Source organism: Octopus sinensis, linkage group LG17, assembly GCF_006345805.1.
Source record: "Octopus sinensis linkage group LG17, ASM634580v1, whole genome shotgun sequence".
Lineage (NCBI taxonomy): Eukaryota > Metazoa > Mollusca > Cephalopoda > Octopoda > Octopodidae > Octopus > Octopus sinensis.
The window spans coordinates 23935513-23947858 of NC_043013.1; the positions used below are offsets into that span (position 1 = coordinate 23935513).

Sequence of the window (12346 nt, forward strand, 5' to 3'; positions counted from 1 at the left end):
ACATACATACAAGCAACCTAGAAAATTGCAAAAGAAGTCCTAGAAATACTTAAGAAACATGTGGATTCTCTAAATAGAATCTATTAGTGGCAAAGTGAAGATTTGTAAGGCATTCCAAAAATTCTCCATCTGAGATTCTTTATGTGAATAGATGCACAAACACATATTTGGGTGTAAAAGCATCAACAGTTCAACCCAGTCAACCACGTATTTATGAACACCGTTAGGGTTAGTGATTAGCTGGAACTCTTTCAAGAAGAACTTGAATAAAACTCAAAGAAAAATCATACACACACCATACATGCATACAAACAAACAATCTAAGGAAGAGTCATGCACCTTTAACCCTTTCAAACCTTTCGGGCTTGGTAATTGTTGAGAAAGTTAATTTTCAACTTCTGATTATTTGGTGAGAAGCGAGGTCATTGCCAGTACCGCCTGACTGGCCCCTGTGCCGGTGGCATGTAAAAGCACCCACTACACTCTCAGAGTGGTTGGCGTTAGGAAGGGCATCCAGCTGTAGAAACTCTGCCAGATCAAGATTGGAGCCTGGTGCAGCCATCTGGCTCGCCAGCCCTCAGTCATAATCGTCCAACCCATGCTAGCATGGAAAGCGGACATTAAACAATGATAATGATGAAGCTCAGATAGGTTTTACTTCTGGTGAAAGAAGGAGAGAGAGAGGATTGGATGACAAGTTTGAGGAATGGGACATAGGAAGGATGTCCTAGAAACAAGTGCATTAGATGTGTTGGGTAATTGAAGTGTACAGTCCAAAGAAGTTGAGATTATTGTGGCAGCGAGCAAAGGGCAGCAACTATATCTTGTTCCAAATGTTAGTGAGCTTGATACTTGCACTGTCTCTGTGAGCAATTCTCCAATTGGGGGGCCACACCTGTGCTTGTATTTTGTAGACACAACTATTGAGAGCTGAATATTTTTTTGTTTTTCAATAAATGAAAATTTCATTAGGGTCAGGGTTAGGCTGTTACCTATATTTGTTGATGAATAAAGTGTAGTGTTGTATTTTTATTGGTTTGTGTAGTGACAAGGTTGTCTTGTTTCAGTTGCAAGATGGTTTTGAGATTTCTGTTCGTGGAAGCACTGCAAGTTTGGTAGCTTGAGATGGCTAGATTTTACATGGATGGCAGCTATGAATGAAAGGAAGTGAAGAAGTAATGCATAGGAGTGACTGTGTTGTTAGCCTAGGGTTTTTTTCATGTTGAGATATAAGACTGTTGGAAATGCTGTAAAGCCCACCTGAGTTCCTAGAATGGGGTTGAAGAGGGCTCTGTCACCAAGCATAGCAATAGATTAGTGTGACAAATCAAACACTCCCGTGCCAATCGTTGTTGAATAATTGTACACAAATTTTTGCAAGTTAGTAAATTATAGCAATTTAAGGAGGGGAGAAAAGTGGCAGATGTTCTTTGTGGATGTGTGTTTTACTTGTATGACTTCATATGGTTTAAACACCTAATGAGAGTGCACAGGGAAGTTTTGTAGCAATTTCTAGAATAGTTCAAGTATTGGAAAACTGTTGACAAAGTAGTTGAGTTTAAAGAGAGTTCAGCTTAATAGAAATAATGGAACGATAAATTTTTGATGAGACACCATTTTGTTGTTTTTTGATTTGTACAAGGTTTCAAAATGCAAACATAAAAATTTTAACGATGATTATGACGACAATGATAATGTTTGACAACAGTGATAATGCTGGTTTCTGCATGAACTTGGCACTTAAAGCAAATGTATATTAAACTCTATGTGTATATGTATGTGTGTATGTTTAAATTTTTGTTTGTTTGCTTTTAAAGAAATTAACATATTTGTAGAAAATATTCTGCCTGTTTTCTAACCTAAAAGAAATACATTTAACCAGCATAATGATAATAGACAAGATAATTGCTAGTTTATAGTTTGAAAATGTCATACAGGCTGTTAGCAGGAAATTCCATTAGAGTTTTTGTTTCCCTAGTTTGGCAACCTCGTTAATTTAGTTTAGGGTATATCAAGGTTAAGAATTTTAACCAGCATTCTTATTTAATTTATGTAAATATGTATATCTATACTCACACACACACATATGTATGTATGCATATGTATGTATGTGTGTGTGTGTGTGCATATATATATATATATATATATATAGAGAGAGAGAGAGAGAGAGAGATTACTGATAACAATGTAACAATCTGTGAAGTGTTATATGAGTGCCTGTGTATATGGGTACATGTTTAAGTATCCTATGGATCTATATGCATGTATTTATATGTGACTGTGCATATTATATATACATACATACATACATATATATATATATATATATATATATATATATATAATATATATATATATGATGCTGATTGCTGAACCAGTTTCTTGGGTGGCACCAAGCTGTACCAATATAACGTAAGACTAATATAATAATTCTTGGATGGAATTTATAAACATTTAATGCGTCGCTTCACAGGTTTCCACAAATCACATAACTCTTAAGATCACAGTCCATATTCTTGGGAGGATTACAGTGTGGTCCATAGTATCCATGGACACCGGCCAGATTATCTTCATGGATCCATTTCTTCAGGCGATTATAACATTAATGGATGTTTACTAGAGGGATGTTTATCACTTTTGACCAGCAACAAGATTATTTCTGTATTTCTGTATAAATTTGGTGGGAGGAAGGAGAATGTAATGGAAAGCGAGGAAGGGGGTGTACATGGTGATGTTGGACTTATTTTGCTATTCAGTCTGCAGATGTCAAGGATGGGTAACACATTGCTTTGTTCCATCTCATCCAAGGCATGACTATCTTTAAGGAATTCTAAAGCCAAAATGGTCTGCAGCTACAGCCACCACAGCCATCAACTGTAGGAGTCCATTGTCTGAATTTATAAATGATACTTTCTTAGGGTGGCCTTTTAATTGTTTCTGGTGGTATAATGGTATGGTGTATAGCATCCTAAAATTTGGTTGGTTGTTGGTTGGTTTATTTGTTTGTGTTCTATCCTTGTTCTATAATATGCTAGGGGTAGTTGATGTTGTTCCATTTTGAAATGGTTTATTTCAAATACACACAGAAATACCCACAGAAATACCCACATAATTCAACCGACTTTCACACTGGTCAAAAGAGATAGCTATCCCTCTTGTAAACACCTTTTAATGTTATATTGCTTGAAGAAATGAATCCATGAAGATGATCTAGCCAGTACCCATTGGTACTACAGACTATACTATAATCATCCCAAGTATACGGACTGTGATCTTAAGAGACAGGGGATTTCTCAAAACATGCATAGCAATGCATTAAATGTTTATAAATTTCACCCAAGGATTATTGTTAGTATTACTATATATATATATATATTGTTTACACTATCCATGCCAGTATGGAAAGTAAACATTGATGATGATTTAAAGTTGCTTTTTCCATGTTGGCATGGGTTGGACAATTTAATAAGAACACACAAGACAAAGGGTCTTCCCCTTTGACATCAACTTCCTTCAATAAATTTTTGAGTGAGAGAGTATGAGTGAATAAGTGAGAATGAAACAAAACAAAACAAAGTTTTAATGAACACTATTTTCCGAGGCTTGAATTCAAAAACTGAAGCCATGTTGGAATTTTGCATAAAATAAAACCTTATTAGGAGTGCCATTCAGAAAGCTAAGTGGACTGCAGATTGCTCGTGTGTAGTTCGTTATTAGTTAAACTAATTGGACCACAAAGGTTGCTCACTTTTCATTCTTTTACACCAACTTCTAAAATGAAGTATTATCAGCATTCATAACTGAGGAGTTTTTACATTAACAAAAAGAAAAAGAGAAAAACTTTGTAAACTTTTTTTTAAATAATAAATTTCAATTAGAACTTTTATAGGAAATCCAAATTTATTTACAATAGCAATATTTTTTGTTTTCCATTTTACCTTATTTTCAACATAGAAAAGGGAAAACTTTTATATTTTCTTACATTTACTTGGAGCAGATTAGTTTTTATTATCAATCATTTATGTTAATGTATTCTCGTTCAGTATTCTGTTTGGAATGGGCTGACATTTATTCTAATAGCTGCAGATACAATTTACTTTTTGTCAAACTTTATATTTATAATACAGAGAGTTAATGTTCTTTCAAAGCTCAGCTTATCATTATTAAATTTCAGAACGATTTAAGAAGGGAATTTGACTGGAATACCTAATTTCATACATTGTAATTAATACAATTTAAAATTTAAATCCTAAATTAATTGAATAGACTTGATTAAAAAGTGATATTCTTTCATATATTCACAAGTAAAGAAAATAAAAACTTTTGGTTTATCTGCTACTAATCATTTGTTACAATTCAACACCTTTAGAACTTCAGTTATTTAATGAGATGTTTCTAAAAATAAATTCTATAGCTGTATAAACAGTTGTTCCTAAAATAAAGTTCTGTTTTTTTTTTTTGTTTTTTTTCCTTTCGATTTAATAATTGAAAAGTTCATGAAAGTATTTAACCTTTCTTTTTCTGTTTAATATTGAGAGGCTTCTATTTTTCGTATTTAATTGCCATACTTCCACAAGTAAACTTTGATGAATGTAAGCTTCTCAGAAAGTCACAAATATAGCTTCTTTCTTGTCTGCAGGCTTTCTGGATCTTGTTCTATCTTCTACTTAAATGTTATATTTTTAGATTCTGTTATCCGTCTATCAGAACTGAGTTCCCTAATGTATGCTATGTTTTATGAAATGCCATTTATATGGAGCTGTTTGTTGTTCTTAAAAGGGCTGCAGATTCTTGTTTGATAACAGAACTGTTTTTGTTCTGGGCCTTGGAATTCATTTTAATTTTATATTTTGTGCATAATGTTTTGACATTAGTCTCTAAAAATAATCAACAAATGAAGGATGTTCATAACTTGAATACAAATATTTGCTTAAAAATTTAACAATGTTTCAATATATTTTACAGTGCACTGATATTTAAACTCACCTGAGTCTATTTTCATTACCATCATCACTTTATGCCTGCTTTGCGCGCTGGCATTTAATATGAATACTAGTTAAGTTTAGCATTTGTATTTGTGTATGTATCTATGTGTGTATATGTACATATGTGTAGGTGTGTGTGTGTGTGTGTATATATATATATATATATATAGGTGTGTGTGTCTGTGTATAGAGAGGTAGAAAGAGAGAGTGATTATATATATATATATATATATATATATATATAAAATCTCAAGAAACTGAGTCTTACGAAGAGATAACTGAAGACTGAGATATCTGGTACTCAACAAGACTCGTCTGTTATAGCAGAATTGATGCTGGTATTGGCGCCACATAAGATGCACCTGTGCTGGTGCCACTTAAAAAGTACCCAATACACTGTGGAGTGGTTGGCCTCAGGAAGGTCATCCAGCTATAGAAACCATTTTAGAACAGACAATGGAACCTGGTGTGGCCCCAGGCCTTACCATGGTCAAACCATAAAACCCATGCTAGCATGGAAAATGGACATTAAATGATGATGATGATATCTGTGTGTATATACATATATGTGGTATATATGTACGTCCAACTCATGCTAGCTTGGAATGCAATGAAGTTTTAAAAGAAAAAAGTTATGAGTGTTTGTTTCTCAAATTTGAGGGTGATAATATAGTTCTTTTTTTATGAATATAGTCTTATAAGGGGACTCTTAATATATGTCACAGGAATCGTTGAAGTAAGGAAAAAATTATCAATGACACCACTAATTTGCAATTAGTTTAATTACATCTGTATTAAAAATTAAAATATTATTTAGAAATTTATTACATTTATTATTCAATTTTCAATAAGGTAAAATCTTAGATTATTAATTGACATATTATTAATTAGCATAATAACATAGCCTGGAAAAAACATGGATTACATGGAAAGATGCAAGCAAGAGAAATAATATTCTTAAGATTATAAACCTGGAAAAGTATAGGACAAGAACAAGAAAACTTTTACTTAAAATATTGCAGCTAAGGATAAAATTTGAATATTAAAAATCATTTGATTTTAATTTACAAAGTAACATTATAATTTTAAAAAGTACCATCATTTTGTTAAAATATTGACACATTAAAATACTTAGAGGATGAGAGCCAGAAGTACCAATATAGCTAAAGTTTTATGCAAAGTAGAATAGTATATATGGTAGGCAAATTCGTTATGTAAAAAATAGGGTCATGGCTAAAAATGTGAAGACTTGGCAATAACTTGAGCAATAACTCAAACAAATTTTACTGTGAATTTGTTGTTATAGGTAGATTTTACTGTAACATATAACTAATTTTTATATTATTCTATTTATTGTACTAATTATGTACTACTGTTATTTCTTATAACCTATTTTCATATTTTTAATTATTAATTAATGATTTAAAAATTTTTTCTTCTTAAGTGCAAAAAATATTTTGAGTTATGTTTTATTTTTAATAGGAGTAACAAGTAATAACAAATAGAATAAGTTGTAATAGAATTTGAAATTTTATCCTCATCTGCAATATTTTGAGCAAAACTTTTCTTGTTCTGTATCTTACCAGGTGTAATAACTTGTCCTGTACTTTTCCAGATTTATTATCTTAAGAATTTTATTTCTCTTGCTTGCATTTTTCCATGTAATATATGTATGTGTGTGCATGTGTGTCTATGTAAACTGTATGAGTATGTATAGCATAATTTGTTTCCAAAAATTATATGTTTTTTTACATAAATTAAATGGGTTTTTTATTAAATCTATTAGATTTGTTTATTTTGTAAATAAATTAAAATTATGTTTAGTATATAAATATTGATGAAGATTACAGGCATGTCTGTACCAGATTAGGGGCTACAGGGTCATGAATATAGGCACTAATAAACCCACTCTTCTGTCCCTTTATTAAAGCATGTTAGTACATGAGCATCTGGCGGCAACAAGCTGACCAAATCGTTGGCAGATGGGGCAAAATGCTGTTCAGCATTTTTGTTCATCTTTATATATTCTGAGATCAAATTCCAGCTAGATCATCTTTGGCTTTTGTCCTTTTTGGAGTCTATAAAATAAGCACCAGTTGATACTGGAATTGATGTAATTGACTAGCCATGCCTCCCACTGAATTTGCTGGTCTTGTGCCAGAATTTGAAATCAATATATGAGCATCTCTGCATAGTTTCCAAAAAAAAAAAAAAAAAAAAAAAAAATCTTGGTTCCTCTTCACTGTCAAGTAATTTTGAATAGTTTCTGTCAGATGCTATTTTATTCTGCTGAAAATGTTGAAAAATACAAAATTGTCCACTAATTGAGTTTTACAAGAAATTTGAATGTATAGAGAGAAACAGAAAGGAGAAAAAGACTTTAAAAAAGAAAATTTTATGAGACATGTTAAATTTCTGAATGATGCTTATTGAGTGAGTCCAATATTGTCTTTGAAGCTGTTCACTAATTTGCCTTTTCTTTTGTTAGTCTTATTCAGTATACTTTAAGATTATTGAATATTTTAAAGAACATGTCATTCAGTTCTGATCAATGAACAGACTATTGAGGAAAAGAGTTATGCACCAAACGATAAAAGTAGATTAGCATATAAAATGTTCTCACCTTCCAGTTGATACAGTGTTTCTTGGTCAAACTAATTGAGGAAGTTCTACATGGCCATTTGACCTATTAGAAATATCATTCAAATCTCCCTCAAATCAAACTTTCTGTCTTCAAATCAGAAGCATATACTGGATAATGCAGTCGCTGTTATACAAAATTAGATAGTCATGGCAGGAATACTCTTGGTCATACATCTACTCAGTTATGGCTGCCTTGGGCTAAACAACATCTTTCTGGTTGGTTGATACAGTTAATACTTTTAATACACTGCCTTCCTAGTTTTCAGGTGGGAATTCATTTTTTAATCTACATGGTTCATTAACTATGACCACAAAGAGGTGAAAACCGTACAGCCTGGTGGTTTTGTGGTTGGAAGATGGTAGGGTTTCATTCTCCTGCTTGCAGTATATATCAGGTGCAGATTGCACCGAATAACCAACTGGAGGAGAATCCCCCCCCCCCCCCAGTTAAAAATACCAGTAATGTTGGTTCCTATGGATCAGCCATGTTTGAGTGGCGATAAACATTACATATATATATATAAATACATACTAGCAGCTTAGCCCGGTTTCACCCGGTCTGTTTGGATGATGTGGCTGTGATCGTTTTCAGTTAGGCATAATCTATAACAGTGTTTCTCAACCTTATCGTTTCAAGTCCCCTGTTTTGATTGGAGCTTCCAGTTGTATGAAAATTTCTTGACCCCCACTTCCGGTGAGAAAACAGGTTCAGGAGTTGTGAAGAATGAATTTGTACTTAGTCTGTTTCTGAGAGTTAATCTGTTGGACCTCTGTCTAATCATTAAAACATTGATTTAATTATGAACATAGAAAGAAATTATACATTAATCCCTATTTTTGTAAAAAGTTGTATCCGTAAAAACTTTATTTGCAGGGAGCAGAAATTGAAAGAAGATATATGAAAACTTAGATTGTCTTGTAAGAATTTCCCAACAGTAGAGTAAAAACTTTCAGTGATTACATCTTAAGAAAAGCAAGGATGTAAACTTAATTTAAAAGTCCTTCATTCATATCTCCACTGCATAAATTAATTGAAGCCTTTGTATTTCTGCTCTTTGTCTTTACTTTTTAAAATAAATACTATATCATTATTATTCACAATAGTGTTGATCTGATATATTCAATGTAATTATATAATACTTTATTATGAAATGTAGCTTATATATATATTTTATTGATCTTATTCCAGGTGGTCGATTCAAGAAAGAAGTAATGCTGGACGCTCACAGCTATCTTCTTCTTATACGAGATGAGGGTGGTCCACCAGAAATGCAGGTAATTTTTTTTGTTTCAAATTCATATTCTTACAACTACATAAATCTCATATATTGCATTTTTAACCATGATACATTTCACTCTAGTATACTAAGGACAAGTGGAAGAATGTAGGCCTCCTTGACCAGATGATTCAAGTGGATAACTATGGCTATAGCATTGTTTAATTTTCGTTGCTAAAAGTTCAACAATAAGACCTTTGGATTGAGGACTATAATATATTTAGTATAGTATGTAACTAAAGACAAATACAACTTGGTAGAAGGTTCACAAGGGAAGAATTTTGTAAAGAATGAATGGTTTCTTACTTGAATGTAATCTACTTTTATAATGTTTTATATATAAGAATATATCATTGTTGGGAAACTGCCATTAAGTGGAGAGGCATCTCTATATTGTAATGTCATCCTGGAATGCTCTCAATTCTACAATAGGGACCTTGACCAGACAAGGAGGAAATAAAACTAATGAAGAATAAATGATATTCAACTACGAGTTTTTAGATTCTGAAATACTCCTTTGTAGGTAGTTTGATCCTGCTAAAAGATGCTTAAGATCTTTTAGGAGATTAATATTTAGCATGCGAGCAGTCCTTTTGGTGCTTTTCTCTTTTCTGATGGTTATTATCACAGCAATTATCTAGTACCTCAGCTTGATGGAAATGACCAGAATTTGGAGTGGACAGAGTCTATCTGTTGGTCAAGGCTTAAGGTCTACACTTTGGTGTTAGTCATTTCACTGGTTACTTACTGGTTTGATGAACTGTTTCATTTTTTTTTTTTTTTAAAGTAGTGTCATGTTCAGTGAAAAAACATCCTTTCTTTTTATTTCACTTTTTGAATGTTTATTTACTCATTGCTGATATAGAAACTTCTCTTTTCTGCACAATCCATTAACTTTTGCTTACTTCTTGGCACTATTCGTTAGTTTTCTTTACAAAACAGAACAAAGTCCAGATCTGTTAGTCATTTGTCTGTTCATTAAATTTTTGAATTCCAAAGAGTCCGTAGTATTCCTCATCTTGTAATTGATCACCATGAGGAAAAGGAAAAGTAAAAGGATATCAGACAAGTAGCAAGCAAGCTAAGATGAATTCCACAAAGCATTACACTGTGCTGTGTATAGTGTTAAGTTTTATGCACATATTTAAATAAATAAATTAAACGTAACTGGCATGTAAAAAAGCACTTTTTGAGTGTTGGGCCTCATGGAGGCAATGTAGCTGATGCTGGTGGCATGTAAAAAGCACCTTTCAAGCATTGGGCCTCACATAGGCAATGACCAAGATCTTTGGCGTTATGCCATGCATTAGAAGAAGACCCATCAAGCAAAGTGAAATTGTAATTGTTGCAGATACTGGTGCCACACAACTGGCACCTGTGCTGGTGGCACGTAAAAGCATCCCTTACACTCTCAAAGTGGTTGGTGTTAGGAAGGGCATCCAGCCATAAAAATTATGCCAAATCGGGCTGGAGTCTGGTGTAGCCCCTCAGCTTACCAGCCCTGGTCAAACTGTCCAACCCATGTCAGCATGGACAACAGATGCTAAATAATGATGATGATGATGATTATGTATATAAGCAAAGAAATTCTTATAGCTCTACTTGAAGATGACTAACAGGATAGTTGACAAAATGATTTTATAACAGAGTGCTTTTACATTTTAAAATGCATGCCTACTGTTTTAATTTGGCTATTAACTGCAGTCAGTCATCGCAACTGTGACTGTTCACAGCTTTGGCATGACTCAATAAACCTTTTCCATACTGGTTGGTTTTTCACTTGAGTTTGCCATTTCTCACAATCCATTCCATTTGCAGTATGTTTGAATCTCTGTCTAGGTTTTCCATGGTTCCTTTTCCCCTTGCAGTAAAGAAGTTGTCTAGGGAGCCTGCTGTTTTCCATTCTATGTATGTGTCCCCGACCAACATAAATTTCTATCAATGAGGATTTCTATCATGGGAGCGTCTCTTCTTTCCTGATCTTATTGAACAGAGAGATATTTATAATTTGTCACCTCTGTTTCATCATACATGCATGTAATTTGTCCACTTGAACTCTATTTATTTGTCCAAATTCAACTCTATTTATTTACTCTTTTACCATTTTCTGTTTTAATAAAAGTGGAAATATTTGCTTTCTCCATACACAGTAAATCTGGCAGGTGAATACTGATCTTTCACTTGTTTCAGCCATTGGACTGTGGCCATGCTGGGGCACTGCCTTGAAGGGTTTAGGCAAACAAATCACCCCCTCCCCCTGTACTTTCTTAAGTCTGGTACTTATTCCATCACTATTTGCTGAACTGCAAAGTTATGGGTATATAACGAAACCAACACTAATTGCCAAGCAAATGGCGGAGGATAAATACACACATACACACACACGACGGGCTTCTTTCAGTTTCCGTCTACCAGATCTGCTCACAAGGATTTAGTTGAAAACACTTGCCCAAGGTGCCATGCAGTGGGTCTGAACCTGGAACTATATGGTTAGGGGGATAATTTTCTTGTTACTTCTTCAATAAAGTATTTTAGTGTTACACGTATATTTGACTGAAGTATCTGCCAAAAATTTTAAATAAGTTTTATGCCCTTATAGAATTTTGATGATCATAAATTCTATTAAGTAGTTTATATTGTTTTCCAGTTCCAAGACAATTTGCATTTTCCACCTTTTGACTGAATCTTACATTGAATGGCAGAGTATGACTATTAGCTCTCATCAACATTGACTCCATCATCATCAATCCTTTACCCTCTTTCTCAACTTGAAGTTTGGAAACACACTGGATAATCCTTAATTCTAACAGAAGGCAAGACTCGTTTTGGAAGCAGTCATAAAATTCATGAGAATAGTTGTATAAAGGAAATCAATTTTAGTCCTGACTATCATTTAATAGTAAATACAACATATTGGTTGAAGAACCTATGTGACAACTGCATCACTAACTATATCATATCTATTATTTAACCCTAGGCCAGCTCTGTTTGAGCAAACTTATAATGATAGTGTTCCAGCCATGACCATCCATCTCAGCTTCTAACAATGTGTCCAGGACTATATTATTCAATGGGTCCTTTTTTGTTAAAGATGGTAAGATGTCAGTTGTGTTATTTGGGTGACCATGTAGAGGTTCTTGACCCGTATTGTCTACTTTGACTTCATGTGAGTGTGTGCATGGGTGGAAGCACTCCGTCGGTTACGACGACGAGGGTTCCGGTTGATCCAATGAATGGAACAGCCTGCTCCTGAAATTAACGTGTAAGTGGCTGAGCACTCCACAGACACGTGTACCCTTAATGTAGTTCTCGGGGATATTCAGCGTGACACAGAGAGTGACAAGGCCGGCCCTTTGAAATACAGGTACAACAGAAACAGGAAGTAAGAGTGAGAGAAAGTTGTGGTGAAAGAGTACAGCAGGGATCACCACCACCCCCTGC

The 12346-nt window shown here is 33.7% G+C and overlaps 1 protein-coding gene across 18 annotated transcripts in view; it reads left to right on the forward strand.

Annotated features, from left to right (window-relative positions):
• The window catches only part of LOC115220684 (arf-GAP with GTPase, ANK repeat and PH domain-containing protein 1), a 220308-nt gene that overhangs the window by 96229 nt on the left and 111733 nt on the right, over positions 1-12346 (forward strand). For all 18 annotated transcript variants that reach the window (XM_029790803.2, XM_029790806.2, XM_029790808.2 and 15 more), the window contains exon 4: positions 8818-8903. In XM_029790803.2, the coding sequence (XP_029646663.1) occupies positions 8818-8903 (86 nt within the window). The remainder of the gene's footprint in view (positions 1-8817; positions 8904-12346) is intronic.